The 18,509-nt window shown below is 40.9% G+C and overlaps 1 protein-coding gene across 1 annotated transcript in view; it reads right to left on the minus strand.

The window, feature by feature from the left end:
• Positions 1-18,509, minus strand: part of COL24A1 (collagen type XXIV alpha 1 chain) — a 256,293-nt gene that overhangs the window by 19,228 nt on the left and 218,556 nt on the right. Inside the window, exons 41-46 of the mRNA XM_077278882.1 lie at positions 14,728-14,781; positions 12,539-12,595; positions 10,610-10,663; positions 10,464-10,517; positions 9,119-9,172; positions 4,467-4,520 (exon numbers count right to left, since the gene is read on the minus strand). Of these exons, the coding sequence (XP_077134997.1) occupies positions 4,467-4,520; positions 9,119-9,172; positions 10,464-10,517; positions 10,610-10,663; positions 12,539-12,595; positions 14,728-14,781 (327 nt within the window). The remainder of the gene's footprint in view (positions 1-4,466; positions 4,521-9,118; positions 9,173-10,463; positions 10,518-10,609; positions 10,664-12,538; positions 12,596-14,727; positions 14,782-18,509) is intronic.

Here is an 18,509-nt window from a genome sequence, read left to right on the forward strand (position 1 = left end):
TGACTATGAAAATTGTACATTCACACTGAAGACATCAAAACTATGAAATAGCACATGTGGAATTATATACTTAACAAAAAAGTGTGAAACAACTGAAATTATGTCTTATATTCTAGGTTCTTCAAAGTAGCCACATTTTGCTTTGATGACTGCTTTGCACACTCTTGGCATTCTCTTGATGAGCTTCAATAGGTAGTCACCGGGAATGGTCTTCCAACAATCTTGAAGGAGTTCCCAGAGATGCTTAGCACATGTTGGCCCTTTTGCCTTCGCTCTGCGGTCCAGCTCACCCCAAACCATCTCGATTGGGTCTGGTGACTGTGGAGGCCAGGTCATCTGGTGTAGCACCCCATCACTCTCCTTCTTGGTCAAATAGCCCTTACACAGCCTGGAGGTGTGTTTGGGGTCATTGTCCTGTTGAAAAATAAATGATGGTCCAACTAAATGCAAACCAGATGGAATAGCATGCCGCTGCAAGATGCTGTGGTAGCCATGCTGGTTCAGTATGCCTTCAATTTTGAATAAATCCCCAACAGTGTCACCAGCAAAGCACCCACAGACCATCACACCTCCTCCTCCATGCTTCACGGTGGGAACCAGGCATGTAGAGTCCATCCATTCACCTTTTCTGCATCACTCAAAGACACGGTGGTTGGAACCAAAGATCTCAAATTTGGACTCATCAGACCAAAGCACAGATTTCCACTGGTCTAATGTCCATTTCTTGTGTTCTTTAGCCCAAAAAATTATCTTCTGCTTGTTGCCGGTCCTTAGCAGTGGTTTCCTAGCAGCTATTTTACCATGAAGGCCTGCTGCACAAAGTCTCCTCTTAACAGTTGTTGTAGAGATGTGTCTGCTGCTAGAACTCTTTGTGGCATTGACCTGGTCTCTAATCTGAGCTGCTGTTAACCTGCGATTTCTGAGGCTATTGACTCGGATAAACCTATCCTCAGAAGCAGAGGTGACTCTTGGTCTTCCTTTCCTGGGGCGGTCCTCATGTGAGCCAGTTTCTTTGTAGCGCTTGATGGGTTTTGCCACTGCACTTGTGGACACTTTCAAAGTTTTCCCAATTTTTCGGACTGACTGACCTTCATTTCTTAAAGTAATGATGGCCACTCGTTTTTCTTTACTTAGCTGCTTTTTTCTTGCCATAATACAAATTCTAGCAGTCTATTTAGTAGGACTACTAGCTGTGTATCCACCAGACTTCTTCCCAACACATCTGATGGTCCCAATCCCACTTATAAGGCAAGAAATCCCACTTATTAAACCTGACAGGGCACACCTGTGAAGTGAAAACCATTTCCGGTGACTACCTCTTGAAGCTCATCAAGAGAATGCCAAGAGTGTGCAAAGCAGTCATCAAAGCAAAAGGTGGCTACTTTGAAGAACCTAGAATATAAGACATATTTTCAGTTGTTTCACACTTTTTTGTTAAGTATATAATTCCACATGTGTTAATTCATAGTTTTGATGCCTTCAGTGTGAATGTACAATTTTCATAGTCATGAAAATACAGAAAAATCTTTAAATAAGAAGGTGTGTCCAAACTTTTGCTCTGTACTGTATATATTTATTTTTATTTTTTTACATTGTTTTTTTTTTTTAACATTTTTTATTAGATTCCTAGGGTACTTCAACCTGTGATCACTTGATCTCATACACTGCAATACTGTAATTTTGCAGCGTATTTGTAAAATTATCAATCTCAGGCAATCTCATAGGCATACAAACATGGTAGACACAGGGACCTTCAGTAGGTTTTTGACTGCCATGACAATTACAGTTTGCCAGGTACTGGCCCTGGTCGTCAGAATGATTAAACAAAATACATACAACCATATTACTTACTCTCACTGATCACACACTTATCTTTAAAAAATAAATCATATCCTCCCTGATACTTCACTGATCCTATTCTGGTCCATACCTGGACCCCATTGGTCTGAAATTCCTGCTCAGTGGGAGTTGTCTACTTTTGAGACCATATTTTTTCAATAAAATCAATGTATTTAGTGTTAACCCCTTAACGACCAGGGGTATTTCAGTTTTTGCATTTTCGTTTTTTGATCCTCTTCTTCCCAGAGCCATAACGTTTTTATTTTTCCATCAATATGGCCATGTGAGGGCTTATTTTTTGCGGGACGAGTTGTACTTTTGAAAGACACCATTGATTTTAACATATCGTGTACTAGAAAACGGGAAAAAAATTCCAAGTGTGGTGAAATTGCAAAAAAGTGCAATTCCACAGTTTTTGGGGGGATTTTTTTTTTCTAGGTTCACTAAATGCTAAAACTGACCTGCCATTATGATTCTCCAGGTCATTATGGGTTCATAGACACCAAACATGTCTAGGTTAATTTTTATCTAAGTGGTGAAAAAAATTCCAAAGTTCCTTGAAAAAAAAAAAAATAGCGATATCCATAGCGTCTCCATTTTTTGTGATCTGGGGTTGGGTGGGGGCTTATTTTTTTCGTGCCGAGCTGACGTTTTTATTTATATCATTTTGGTGCAGATACGTTCTTTTGATCGCCCGTTATTGCATTTTAGTGCAATGTTGCGACAACCAAAAAACGTAATTCTGGCGTTTTGACTTTCATTCTCGCTACACTGTTTAGTGATCAGGTTAATTCTTTTTTATACTGATAGATCGGGCGATTCTGAACACTGCGATACCAAGTATGTGTATGTTTGATTTTTTTAATTTTATTTTGAATGGGGCAAAAGGGGGGTGATTTAAAGTTTTATATTTTTCTTATTCTTTTACATTTTTAAAAACTTTTTTTATACTTTTTGCATGCTTCCATTGCCTCCGTGGGAGACTAGAAGCTGCACTACTTCGATCGTATCTGCTACATACAGGCGATGATCAGATCGCCTGTGAGCAGCAGAAATGCTCACTTGCTGTGAGCGCCGACCACCGGACATTCTAGGACATGTACGACACAGTGTATGACATGTACGCACAGTGTACGACATGACGTACAGCACAGTGTATGACACAACTACGGCACAGTGTAAGACATGATGTACAGCACAGTGTATGACAGGTACGGCACAGTGTATGACACAACATATGGCATAGTGTATGACAGGTACGGTACAGTGTATGATACGAAGTATGGCACAGTGTATAACATGTACGGCACAGTGTATGACACGACACACAGCACAGTGTATGACACGACACACAGCACAGTGTATGACACGATGTACAGCACAGTGTATGGCGCAACGTACGGCACAGTGTATGACAGGTACAGCACAGTGTATGACACGATGTACGGCACAGTGTATGACACGATGTACGGCACAGTGTATGACACATATGGCACAGTGTATGACAGGTACAGCACAGTGTATGACAGGTACAGCACAGTGTATGACACGATGTACAGCACAGTGTATGACAGGTACAGCACAGTGTATGACACGACATACGGCACAGTGTATGACAGGTACAACACAGTGTATGACAGGTACAGCACAGTGTATGACACGATGTACGGCACAGTGTATGACACGATGTACGGCACAGTGTATGACAGGTACGGCACAGTGTATGACACGATGTACGGCACAGTGTATGACAGGTACGGCACAGTGTATGACACGATGTACGGCACAGTGTATGACACGATGTACGGCACAGTGTATGACACATATGGCACAGTGTATGACAGGTACAGCACAGTGTATGACACGTACAGCACAGTGTATGACACGATGTACAGCACAGTGTATGACACGACATACGGCACAGTGTATGACAGGTACAACACAGTGTATGACAGGTGCGGCACAGTGTATGACACGATGTACGGCACAGTGTATGACAGGTACAGCACAGTGTATGACACGTACAGCACAGTGTATGACACGATGTACAGCACAGTGTATGACACGACATACGGCACAGTGTATGACAGGTACAACACAGTGTATGACAGGTGCGGCACAGTGTATGACACGATGTACGGCACAGTGTATGACAGGTACGGCACAGTGTATGACACGATGTACGGCACAGTGTATGACAGGTACGGAATGTTGTATGACACCACACACTGACAGCTTTGTGTTCACTTTTCCAATGGGTTTCCTGTGCTCTTATAATCCAATAAACTGGCCTGACAAGCTTTATACGTTGATCTACCGGACAATACACTGATTTTGTATTACTCGGATCTGCGGATAGTGTTATATTACTGAGCCATGTCATTACTTACATAGGAACACAGGGATAATCCATCATCTAGTTACTTTTTTTTCTCACTGGTAAAATATTTCAAGCTTCTTACTGATAACTCTAAGATATATTTTATCTCGAAGAAGCTTCTTACTTCTTAGAGATAAAACACTGAACGTCTGTTCCTAATAAAATGTACCACCGCCATGTGCTATCACCGGTTGAGGTTAATTTAAAGGAAAAATAACTTGTCATATATAATAATCGTAAGACTCACAGGAATTCCCGGTTTGCCAGTTGCTCCTCTTATTCCTTTCTTTCCCTTTGTGCCCTGAAATATAATGAATATATTTCATATATTAATCATTTAGGCAATGACTCACAAGTTGGTCTGAGCCAACCTCGAAGGAGGATGGGTGCTACCATGAAAATGTTTTATCCTGGACATAATTGGTTAAAATTGCAAAGTACTTGTAAACCAACTTTGCAATAAAGCAACTTTGCAATTTTTATTTAAAATTCTCTCCTTGCTCAAGAACATAGGGATTATTATTTAAATTGTTTACTGCTCGGTGCCTAGTTTACCAGCCACCTCTGAAGTCTATCAGCGGAGGACGGTTTCCTAGGCATGGAGCTCAGCGTTTGCAAGCTCTTTGCTATCGAGCTTCTAAGCGCTGCTCTGAAGCTTGCCAGATCGCTGGATCCGGACAACATAAGAGCCTCTGTGCTGCTCTGATGGTGCAGAGACAAAACTGTCTCTGCCGGCAGCATTCACGCAGCATGCCATTGGTCCGAGGGGTCTATAGCTTACAATAAAAAGGCAATAATGTAATTACTATGTAGACTTAAGGCTTCCATACACATTAGACTAAGGTCGGCTCAATCCGCCAATACTGACTGGCATGGGGGCACCGGTTGACTGATGGTCGGGAGAGATGGCGACTGGTCAAGTCCGATTTCGGACTGCTGATTGCATTGTCCTCCCTGAGATAAGCCTCCAGCCTATGTGTCAGTCTGCGGCTTTCTCATAAAACAAAGGAGCGTTTGGCCGAGTCAGCGCTCCTGTGTATGGGAGAGTCAGCTGAGAAGGCTAGTGTACGAACGATCGGCCGCAGCGTCCACCATCTAATGTGTATGGGCAGCCTTAACGATGCATTGTCTTCTCTCCTGACTTGTCTATTCTTTGTGATATAACAAATCTGGAGCTTCTTTCTTTAGACTTCTGTTTTGGGTCATTCGTCTGTTATTATTCCTAGAAATGTATAAATAGATTGACAACTGGGTGTTACCAGTTGTGGGTGTGTCCCTGCACAATCTGACTCTGTCCAACCAGTGCTGACTTTGAGGGTCTTTGCAGGGACATGCCCCTTTGACAAGTGGAATAACAACACCCAGTTGTTATTATAATGATACTTTTACCAGAAGAATAGCAGAACACCGATCTGTAAGAACAGATGCTCCACAATTATTTTATCACTGGAAATGTACTAAAATAAAAATGTCAGGAGTGGTTATGGTCCTTTTTACAGGGAACCCAGCACTTTAAACCAAGGCAATGATGTTATGGTCCTTGGCTGCACGCCCAGTATGCTTTGATTTATATTTTGCTAGTGCTGCCAAGGCGGAATGGGCATTGTAACATATGACTGATTGTTCTCAACGGGAGAAACAAAATAATAATCTTGTAGTTATGACACCTTTTAATGGCTGACAAAAGTAAAATAAGTGATGATACTAAGTGTCATGCTCCTGGATTTGATCCTTTGAGCTTGTGCTCTGTGGTTTCTCTTTTTGCTGAGCTACAGCAGCACACCTTTTTCTCAAAGTGATTGGATTCTGTTTTCTGGCTACAGTCCATCTAGCGTAACAGGTATTTCCATGTGTCTGCCTATCACCTTTTGGGTGCAGTCTTATGTTCTGTCCCCCAGGGTGCGTTTCCTGCTGGTGGTAGATTCATTTGGATGTTCTGACATTGTACTGATGTTTGTATCCAGTCTGTGAGATCCCAGCTATAGATTTTAATTTCACTGTTTCTTTGCTATATCTTGCACCTATCTTCTGTTTATCTGTAGTAAATAGGCAGTATATTTGTAAACAGTACTTGCTTTATTCTTTGCTTGGTATCTTGTTATTTACTTTACTCACTCTGGGATCTTTCCTTTGTTTAACACTCTTCACCTCTTGTAGGTAATTCACACTCTGCTCTGCCCTTCGGTTCCTTAGAAGGAACAATAAGAAACTCGATGGCCATTTAGGCATGTTAGGTCCAAGTTGCCATCTCCAAGTCTGTGGTTAGTGTGGTTAGGGCTATCTTTACAGCTGCAATCACCACTAGAGACTGTGGTCAGAATACCTGATCTGTACAGGAACCAACAGGATCAGATGCAGTTTTTAGTACAGGGGCTTCTCACAAAATTAGAATATCATCAAAAAGTTAATTTATTTCAGTTCTTCGATACAAAAAGTCAAACTCATATATTATATAGAGTCATTACAGACAGAGTGATCTATTTCACGTGTTTATTTCTGTTAATGTTGATGATTATGGCTTACAACCAATGAAAACCCAAAAGTCATTATCTCAGTAAATTAGAATACTTTATAACACCAGCTTGAAAAATGATTTTAAAATCCGAAATGTTGTCCTACTGAAATGTATGTTCAGTAAATGCCCTCAGTACTTGGTCAGGGCTCCTTTTGCATCAGTTACTGCATCAATGCGGCGTGGCATGGAGGCGATCAGCCTGTGGTGCTGCTGAAGTGTTATGGAAGCCCAGGTTGCTTTGATAGCAGCCTTCAGCTCATCTGCATTGTTGGGTCTGGTGTCTCTCATCTTCCTCTTGACAGTACTCCATAGATTCTCTATGGGGTTAAGGTCAGGCGAGTTTGCCGCCAATCAAGCACAGTGATACTGTTGTTTGTACACCAGGTATTGGTACTTTTGGCCGTGTGGACAGGTGCCAAGTCCTGCTGGAGAATGACATTTCCATCTCCACAAAGCTTGTCGGCAGGGGGAAGCATAAAGTGCTCTAAAATTTCCTGGTAGACGGCTGCGCTGACTTTGGTCTTGATATAACACAGTGGACCTACACCAGCAGATGACATGGCTCCCCAAACCATCACTGATTGTGGAGACTTCACACCAGACCTCCAGCAGCTTGGATTGTGGCCTCTCCACTCTTCCTCCAGACTCTGGCACCTTGATTTCCAAATGAAATTTATATTTACTTTCCTTGTGGAGTGTGTCAGTGACTGCCTTCTGGACATCTGTCAAGTCAGCAGTCTTCCCCATGATTGTGGAGCTACTGAAAAAGACTTAAGGTACCGTCACATTAAGCGACGCTGCAGCGATAGCGACAGCGATGCCGATCGCTGCAGCGTCGCTGTTTGGTCGCTGGAGAGCTGTCACACAGACCGCTCTCCAGCGACCAACGATGCCGAGGTCCCCGGGTAACCAGGGTAAACATCGGGTTGCTAAGCGCAGGGCCGCGCTTAGTAACCCGATGTTTACCCTGGTTACCAGCGTAAAAGTTAAAAAAACAAACAGCACATACTCACCAGCGCGTCCCCCAGCCTCTGCTTCCTGACACTGACTGAGCTCCGGCCCTAACAGCACAGCGGTGACGTCACCGCTGTGCTTTCACTTTCAGTTTAGGGCCGGCGCTCAGTCAGTGTCAGGAAGCAGAGGCTGGGGGACGCGCTGGTGAGTATGTGCTGTTTGTTTTTTTAACTTTTACGCTGGTAACCAGGGTAAACATCGGGTTACTAAGCGCGGCCCTGCGCTTAGTAACCCGATGTTTACCCTGGTTACCAGTGTAAAATATCGCTGGTATCCTTGCTTTTGCTGTCAAACACGGCGATACACGGCGACCTAGCGACCAAATAAAGTGCAGACCTTCTAGCAGCGACCAGCAATTTCACAGCGGGATCCAGATCGCTGCTGCGTGTCAAATACAGCGATATCGCTATCCAGGTCGCTGCAACGTCACGGATCGCTGGCGATATCGCCTAGTGTGACGGTACCTTAAGGGACCTTTTAAATTGCTTAGGAAGCCTTTGTGGGTGTTTATTGTTATTCTAATTTACTGAGATAATGACTTTTGGGTTTTCATTGGCTGTAAGCCATAAACATCAATAATAACAAAAATAAACAATTGAAATAGATCGCTCTGTTTGTAATGACTCTGTCTAATATATGAGTTTCACTTTTTGTATTGAAGAACTGAAATAAATGAACTTTTTGATAATATTCTAATTTTGTGAGAGGCACCTGTATATTACCTATTGTTCTCAAGTGAGTTGCTACACAAGCATAACACAAAGCAGCTTTCCAGACTAATTACCGTAAGTCTCTTTATCAGGCATCAGGTATAACAAAGCCTCAGTAGTCTCGAAAGCTGCTATGTAACATCACTTATTTTAGTTTTGTCAGTCATTAAAAAGTCTCAACTACAAGATCATTTTTTGTGTCTCCCACGAAGAACAATCAATCTTTTTTTAACTGGCCAGCACGATACCAAAACATTCTTTTTTATTTTAACATATGACTAGCATGACACTTGCCCTAAACAGTAGGTAATTTTGCTATAGCACATACCATTTAAGAGATTATAGTTTGATGCATTAGACATGACAAATACTTATAGTGAATCTTTCAATCGATTTTAAAATATGAAACTGCACATTTTCTTAGATCTGATGAGGCTGGTGTACTTGCTTTGAAAATCTACATCGGAATGACAGTATAATCATTTAGAAAGTTTCCTTGTCTAATAATAAGCTCTAGTCTGGGATCCGACAATGCTCATTTTATTATCAGGATTATTCATAGATAAGTACACCGACCTAATCGGGTGTAAGAGATCTAATAACGTATGCAGTTGGTATTGTGAATTCAGGTGACAGATCCTCTTTAATATTTATACTTACCACCAATCCTCGCTCCCCTTTTTGTCCTTGATCACCTTTTTCACCGAGTTCCCCCTAAAATAATAAAGAAAAGTGAAGTAGAGTAACAATGTATATATTAGATGATGAGTTGCAGATTATGTCCTGTGATACTTAATCATCTGGTTATTCTCACATGTAGTTTGGTCACTGACTTATTGATTGTTATTATGTATAAGGAAAATATCACGATATGATCAATCGTAGCTGCAGTGTAAAGCATGGGGACAGTCGCTTAACTTAACCCTACAATTACATAAAGAAGTTTCGGAATCCCCCCTAGTACCATCATTCTACCCACATTTCGACACATAGCAGGTTCCCCATTTTGGACCCACTTCTATGAGCCGGAACAGATGGTCTCTATAAATGAGAGCTGCCCCGATTCTGCTGGAGCCAGTCTGTCTATGCATTAGATGGTCAGTCAGTTGAATAGCTGGCAGTAATGTTACACCTGGCATGTTACAATATAGCATCCCCCAGCACCCTCAGCTAATGACAGGTGTTGTGAAATTGGATTTTGGGCTCCCCCGGTGGCCACTGGTGGAATTGAACTTGTGTGCATCATCCCCTCTGTTCACCTGTTCCCATCAGGATGTGGGAGTCGCTATTTAACCTTGCTCCTCTGTCACTTCCATGCCGGTCAACATTGTAATCAGAAGCCTTTCTGTGCATGTTCCTGCTACCAGACAACTTCCAGCTAAGTCGGACTTTTGTCCTTGTTTGTTTTTTGCATTTTGTTCCAGTTCACAGCTGCAGTTTCGTTTCTGTGTCTGGAAAGCTCTTGTGATCTGAAATTGCCACTCTGATGTTATGAGTTAATACTAGAGTCTTAAAGTAATTTCAGGATGGTGTATTGATAGGGTTTTCAGCTGACCATGAAAGTACCCTTTCTGTCTTCCTGCTATCTAGTAAGCGGACCTCGATTTTGCTAAACCTATTTTCATACTACGTTTGTCATTTTCATCTTAAATCACCGCCAATATATGTGGGGGCCTCTGTCTGCCTTTCGGGGAAATTTCTCTAGAGGTGAGCCAGGACTATATTTTCCTCTGCCAGGATTAGTTAGTCCTCCGGCCGGCGCTGGGCGTCTAGGGATAAAACGCAGGCTACGCTACCCGGCTACTGTTAGTTGTGCGGCAGGTTTAGTTCATGGTCAGTTTAAGTTTCCATCCTTCCAAGAGCTAGTTCCTATGTATGCTGGGCTATGTTCTCTTGCCATTGAGAACCATAACAGACAGGGCCATGTTTTGTCTAAAACCAGTCATATATGTGATTTTTTTTTTTTCAGACCAGTAAAAACCATTGAGCAATTTTGGAAACTTACTGGTGGTCCTTGTTGTCCGATGGCTCCTCTTGGTCCAATTATACCAATTATACCCTGGAAAATAGATCAGATTGTGTCACGTTTTATTCTTACAGGTTATTATTCTGCTGATATATGGAATGGGGCACAGGGCTGCTCCTAATTACCTTGTAGCCTTCATCTCCAGGTTCGCCCCTGTCTCCACGTTCTCCGGGAGGACCCTACACGGAACGGTGAATGTTAGTGTAGTGTTGACCACTGATAATGTGAGCATCGATTAATTCAAGAAAAACTCTCATCATAGAGCATGCATATCATTAATGGGAACCTGTCACAGACGGCGAATCAGAGACCGACTCCGGCATTACAAAAACATAGCTGAAAGCTCAGGCCGGGGTAAGGAGACTTGTTATGGGGGTAGGTCCCGCTGGCTCCTCTCTGCTCGCTCAGCTACACTGACGGGTCTCGCCCCATACACACATATTAACAAATTGGGGAGAACCCCAAACAAACCCTCACTAAAAAGCCTAAACATTAATTTTTATTAATTATATTATTAAAAAATAGTTACGGTATATAAAATATATGTCCCTAATCTGCCTGTACTTCTTTATACTGTTAATGTTATATTGCTTACCGCTAGCTAATTCTATCTCCTATTCTGCCACATAGAGGTTGGCACCCCGGGGTGCTACCAAATTTGCTTTAAAAGCTAGTGGTAAGCAATATAACAATAAAAGTATAAAGAAATACAGGCAGATTAGGGACATACATTTTACATACCGTACCTATTGTTTAATAATATAATTAATAAATGTTAATGTTTCGTCTTTTTAGTGAAGGTTTATTTGGGGTTCTCCCAAATTTGTTAATAGTTAATGTATCCCTCCAATGCCTTTAAGTCCTCAAATTTGTAATTCAATACACACATATGAAGAGACCAGTGAACCAGCAATCAGGGAGAAACCTGCGGGGATATATCTTCTGGATTACTTACTCCTTCCGGCAATGCTTTTCTGCAAAATGCCACCGTTCTTCAGAGTGAAAAACAAATATCTGTAATGCTGAGCCGGTCTCCAATTCATGCTGCCCATAGAAAGGCCATCATGATTCATGCGACAAGTATCCTTTCATATTTATGGCACAAAGAGAAATACAACAGATCATATTAGGACCGTAGAATGCGGCGAGTGCGATGCGATTGTACGCGTATATCGCCCGAGACTCGCCAATGCAAGCTTATGGGTGCGAGAAAAACTGGGATGCCACACGGAGCATTTGTCTAGCTTGCCGCAAATACGCACACATTTTCCTCATTTCAGCCCATTTAGCAATTTTATTCAATGGGGAAAATCAGTGAGAACGTAAAGCCATACTGGTGTCATACGGATACATAGGTGCGAGAAAATCGCATCATCGCATTACACAAGGATGACCATACAGAGAAAACTCGTGCGACTCTCGGCAGGGAGACTCGGACCGATTTTTCATACGTTTAGGTCCATTATTCCTAAAGTGACCATCTAATATCCTGCTTATGTCCTAGCCGATATATAGAGAGAAGGGGGCTGGCTTAGTAATCAAAATGAATAGAGTTGAGGGAAAAGATGTGCAGGAAGCTAGTACAGGGTAGGAGCCCTGGAAGCCTCTTCTTACCTGCCGGCATCGCGGCGCCTCTACTGATAAGTAGGGGCTGCACAACACACGCATGACGTTGAGCCAGGCCTACTGATCAGTAGAGGGGCCAGGGATGGTGGCAGATGGACAAGGTTTGCTGGGGTCCCAACAAGCAGCGTCTAGAGGGTCCTGCAAAACTTTTTGCTGGACTTTATTTACCTGTGAACAGAACGTGTACATTTCACGCTTCCCGTGGCTGCCTGTACTCTAATGTTCGGTGACCTAAGACATCATGTCAGTGATTGATGACGCCAGCACTGCACATATTTTGCAATTGTGCATTAAATAGGCATCCTAAAATCTTATCATAACCTAATCTGAATGATCAAATGTACAACCTAGTGATGACTATATAAAACTGAGGCCTTACAGAAGAGGATATAGCTCCTGAAACAAAAATGCTTTAGGGAAAAACCTACTGGTTCACCTGGGGATCCCTGTGGTCCAATTACAGTATTGTCTTCTCCGGGATAACCCTGCAATGCAAAAAATACACTTTTTACTAAAATGTGCGACCGTACTTTTTCCATTTTTTCTTTTATTTACTTAAATTTTTTTTTGCAAAAAATTCTGTATTTTGGAAAAGCCAAATAAATTGGCTGGGCGATATTTTTTTTCATCAAGTGACATTGCATTTAGGTATTGCCATTTATGCAGAAAGTAAAAATCTTATCTAGTGCCCGATTCTTCCAATTTACTAATATTTATGAATAACATGAGGCACCACTTGTGTTTAACTATATTTGTGGGGACACCCATGCAATAACAAAACCCTATATTACCTTCTACACTTATATACTGCTCCATAAGACCCTTAGACACTTGCTTTGGCCCACAGCCAGAAATCAGGGCCAAACCTCAAAAAAGCAACGACCAAAAACAATGACTAAATGCATGTGTATATAGACTAATTTACATACAAATTCAGTCCGAGATAAAACTATACCATCATTCAACATTGGCATATTCTTTAAAGAGTGTCTTAAAAGGAATGTGTCATCACACAATGATCAATTGATTAAATGGAAACTGTGCTCTTCAACAAGCTTTCCATGAATCGGCAGTACAAGGGAATAGAAGAAACCTTCTCTTATTAGAGAAGTCTGTGTGTTTCTCCATTTATGAGCCACTTCTTTCCCTCCCCCCATCCTACACTCATCACGCAGTCTGAAAAAAATAAAAAAAAGCTCAATTCAATTTTGCAAGACAAATTGGCAGCACACTGAGGTGTAAGATGACACAAAATATTGAAGTCTGTAGTGGAAAGGAGGAGAGCAAGAAACAGATTGTGCAGATCCTAGCTTACTTGTCTCAGGGCTGGATTCACAGCTACACTGCTCAGTATTTCTGTATCACTTTTCTAAATGTATCTGTACTACCCAAGAGAAAAACAGGAGGAATCTTTCTGTGTGTGTATTTCGTGTATGGGAGATATCAAAGCAACTAGTGTGTATATATGTCCCATTACATCTGGCATAGAAGTAACACAGCATTTCAGAAAAGGAACATCATACCAACAGTAAAATATGATGGTGGTAGTGTGGTGTTCTGGGGCTGTTTTACTGCTTTAGGACCTGGAAGACATCCTGTAGTAAATGTAACCATGAATTCTTCTGTCTACCAAAAAATATTGACAGAGAATGTCCGGCCATCTGTTCGTGAACTCAAGCTGAAGCGCACTTGGGTTATGCAGCAGGACAACAATCCAAAACACACCAGCAAGTCCACCGATCAAGTATTGAGTGCATTTACTGAACCTACATTTCAGTAGGTCAACATTTTGGATTTTAAAATCATTTTTCAAGCTGGTGTTATATTCTAATTTACTGAGATAATGACTTTTGGGTTTTCATTGGCTGTACGCCATAATCATCAACATTAACAGAAATAAACACGTGATATAGATCACTCTGTTTGCAATGACTCTATATAATATGAGTTTCACTTTTTGTATTGAAGAACTGAAATAAATTAACATTTTGTTGATATTCTAATTTTGTGAGAAGCACCTGTGTTTAAATTTGTTAAGCGATCTGAAACATTTAAGTCTGACAAACATGCAAAAGTATAGGAAATCAGGAAGGGGAAAACACTTTTTCACACAATTATAATATATAAAATATATAGATAGGGTTATGAACCTCTGATGACACATTCCTTTTAACGGTGCACATGCTTGACGCAGCTAACACACTCAGTTATTCCAAAAGTGATCTATTGAGGAAAATGGCAAAAATGCCAGAACGGCCACTGGCTTCCACCATTTTCACTGGGAGGAATAGCAAAATCATTTCTCATCTGATCAGATTTACTACCCCAAGCTGGTAGTGCAGTGAAGACATCACAAAGTTAAGATCTAAAACACTAACCTCTTAGCAAAGACAACCAGGCAACTTGTCCACCAGGACTAATACAATAGACCACGGATCGGGGCCTGATCACCGCCATTTTGAGAATTCTATTATATCTATTGGAAGTTCGGGATTTATTTAGGACCCCAACATAAATCCAAATTCTAGTGTATCGTCTCCATAAGGCGATTTATAATATTAATTATGTTATAAGGGCACAACCTGTCTTGACTTCTGAAATTATAGAACTCTTTTACCTTTTCTCCTTTAGGTCCAGGTGGTCCTGGGGGTCCTGGCTGTCCTTGATGGCCCTGAACAGAAATAAATATAAATTGATAAATTCTAAGTATATATTACCATGAAGTACTCGGATATGAGAAATTTAAGCAAAAAGAGACAATGGACGTTACAATATTTTTCTCATTGCCATTTGCAGGCCAACTAAAAAAAAATAACCCCTGTAGAAAAACTGTTGAATCTCATAGGTGCAGGCCTGTATAGCTGCGACACTCCACGACTTCTGCAATTTTTCCTACATTTCATCGAAGTTTCTCAATTTGACTAAATTTCCCTATTTCTGTCTGCAAATTTAACTGATCTGATTATATTGAACTCTCTACAATGGTGAAGCTGACTGCATCAGGACAGGGCATTGCTAATATATCGGAATTTTATCATAATCTATTTGTTCCCTGTGGAATACAGATGTAAAAAGTCTAAGGACCCGACTCATCATTACATTTGTGCTGTTTCTTGGTCTTTTTTTTGGCATTTTACGCCTGTTTTTGATTTTTTGCCTAATACTTATTAATCTCTTTTTTTTATATATATATGTTTGTCCCATTGTTTTTAGTTTGCCAGTGTGGACAGATTTTGGGGTTTCCATATAATTTTACCTGATTCATGATTGGCAAATTTTCAAGAATTAGCTATTTATTTATAAGCAAAAGTACTCCGGTCCCATCCAGAGTGATTTTATGAATGCCTAATTTGTTTTGCACAATTCTTACAAAATGTTGCTAAATGTGCAACTTTTTGGACTAAAAAGTTACAAAATAGGTTAAAGACCAAGAAGCAGACTCATCAAAGCTTTTACACCAGTTATTTTTTTTCCATTATTATTTAAGTACCAGAAATTTTGTTTGAAAATTCGTAGATAAAAATAAAAAATTGCTTTGCAATTTTTTGGTAACATTTGAATTTTTTTAGTCCATGGAGCTGTGTGCGGACTTGTTTTTTGTGTGTTAAGCTCACATTTTTATTGATAGAGTTTTGGGATACATATGACATTTTGATCGCTTTCAATTCCATTTTTTGGCAGAGCTGCGGCGACCCAAAATCTACAGTGCTTGGCATTTTTTTCTCTTTAAGGCGATTAACTTAACAAATGCAGTGATGCCACATTTGTTTATTAATATTATTATTATTATGGTATCATTATTTCTTTATTTTTAATTGAGAAGAATGAAATTATTCAAAGTTGTTGTTTTTTTCATGTTTTTAAAACTTTTAATGTATTTACTTTATCTTTTAATCCCTTTAAGAGATTTGTACCTGCGATCATTTCATCGGTTTTACCATATTAATGCAATACCACAGTTTTGCAGTATGTAGTGAAAATGATGTTCTCTTATGAAGCTCAGCCACAGGCTTGGCTTCACAGGAAGGAGGACAAAGATGGTGCATCAGTGAGCGTGCTATTTAAAGAGATACTCCCAGCAAAATTGTATCCTTTTATTATATTGCAGTCATCATATTATATATCACTGTGCACTTACAATTGCTCATTTTGCCTTTCTACCCAGATAATTCTTCTCTTTTCTCTGCTCTATGTAGAAACTGGAACTCTCTTGTCCTGTCACGAGGGTGTCATGTCCCCCTCGGAGACCTGGAGTTAGACGGTCTCTACAGGTAATGAATCGCAGGTCCTCTTTAGAGACGGCGTGATTCGTGTCCTATTTTAAATGTCCTTTCCATCGGTGCTGAAAGGGTTATGGACTCTTTCCATGCTGGCTGGGAACATACAGCATTGTTGCTCTCAGCTGCAGCTACTGTTATCATTTCCTCTCCTTACATATACTAGCTATGGTGCTAAATACAATTTTTTCCTTTTTTGGCACTTCTGGAGGACAAGGATAGTTTGAAGTTGAGATAATTTGCTCAATAACAAATTTATTAGGACACTTTAATGAGATCAAAACAACGCATTTCAGCCCACAACAGCCTACAATATGTTTTGCATATACAGTGGGGCAAAAAAGTATTTAGTCAGTCAGCAATAGTGCAAGCTCCATCACTTAAAAAGATGAGAGGCGTCTGTAATTTACATCATAGGTAGACCTCAACTATGGGAGACAAACTGAGAAAAAAAAATCCAGAAAATCACATTGTCTGTTTTTTTTTATCATTTTATTTGCATATTATGGTGGAAAATAAGTATTTGGTCAGAAACAAACAATCAAGATTTCTGGCTCTCACAGACCTGTAACTTATTCTTTAAGAGTCTCCTCTGTTGTGAATTTGGATTCTGGGCTCCCCCGGTGGCTACTGGTGGAATTGAACTTGTGACATCATCTTCCCTGTTCACCTGTTCTGATTAGATCTGGGTGTCGCTATATAACCTGGCTTCTCTGTTAGATGCTTGCCGGTCAACAATGTTATCAGAAGCCTCTCTGTGCTTGTTCCTGCTCCCAGACATCTACTAGATAAGTTGGACATTCGTCCATGTTTTGTTTTTGTATTTTGGTTCCAGTTCACAGCTGCAGTTTCGTTACTGTGTCTGGAAAGCTCTTGTTGATCAGGAATTGCCACTCTGGTATTATGAGTTAATGCCAGAGTCCTAAAGTAATTTCTGGATGTGTTTTGTTAGGGTTTTCTACTGACCATGAAAGTATGCTTTCTGTCTTCTGCTATCTAGAAAGCGGACCTCAAATTTGCTAAAACTATTTTCCTGCTGCGTTTGTTGTTTCATCTCATATCACCGCCAATATATGTGGGGGGCTTCTGTCTCCTTTTTTTGGGCATTTCTCTAGAGGTGAGTCAGGTCTTATATTTCCCTCTGCTAGCATTGTTTAGTTCTCCGGCCGGCGCTGGGCATATAGGGATAAAAAGTAGGACATGCTACCTGGCTACTTCTAGATGATGCGGTAGGTTTAGTTCATGGTCAGTATAGTTACATCTTCCAAGAGCTTGTTCCTATAGAGGCTTATGCTAGTTCTCTGGCCATGGAGATCATGACAGTTTGACCGGCCAACTAAAGGGTTAAAATCCTTGGCTGAGAAAGGAGAGAAATAAGAAGTCTGCTGAGAGTTTTTTTTTTTTTTTTTTTTTCCTGTGCTCTTAATTGGATCACTTGCCAGTCTGTCTATGCTGCAGTCTTTCTTTTTTTTCTCTCTCCTTATAATCTTTGAATGGCTTTGTGTTCACCTGTTAATAATGGATCTTCAGAGTGTAACTGCAGGTTTGAATAATCTCACCACGAAAGTACAAAATTTGCAAGATTTTATTATTCATGCTCCGGTATCTGAGCCGAGAATTCCTTTGCCGGAATTCTTCTCAGGGAATAGATCTAGCTTTCAGAATTTTAGAAATAATTGTAAGCTATTTTTGTCCCTGAAATCTCGTTCTGCTGGAGACCCTGCACAGCAGGTTGGGATTGTGATTTCCTTGCTCCGCGGCGACCCTCAAGACTGGGCTTTTGCATTGGCACCAGGGGATCCTGCGTTGCGCAATGTGGATGCGTTTTTTTTGGCCTTGGGCTTGCTGTATGAGGAACCTCATTTGGAACTTCAGGCAGAAAAAACTTTGATGTCCCTATCGCAGGGGCAAGATGAAGCTGAAATTTACTGCCAAAGATTCCGTAAATGGTCTGTGCTTACTCAGTGGAATGAGTGTGCCTTGGCGGCTACTTTCAGAGAGGGTCTCTCTGATGCCATTAAGGATGTTATGGTGGGGTTCCCTGTGCCTGCGGGTCTGAATGAGTCCATGACTATGGCCATTCAGATCGATAGGCGTCTGCGGGAGCGCAAACCAGTGCACC

This window comes from Ranitomeya variabilis, chromosome 8 (genome assembly GCF_051348905.1).
Source record: "Ranitomeya variabilis isolate aRanVar5 chromosome 8, aRanVar5.hap1, whole genome shotgun sequence".
Taxonomy (NCBI): Eukaryota; Metazoa; Chordata; class Amphibia; order Anura; family Dendrobatidae; genus Ranitomeya; species Ranitomeya variabilis.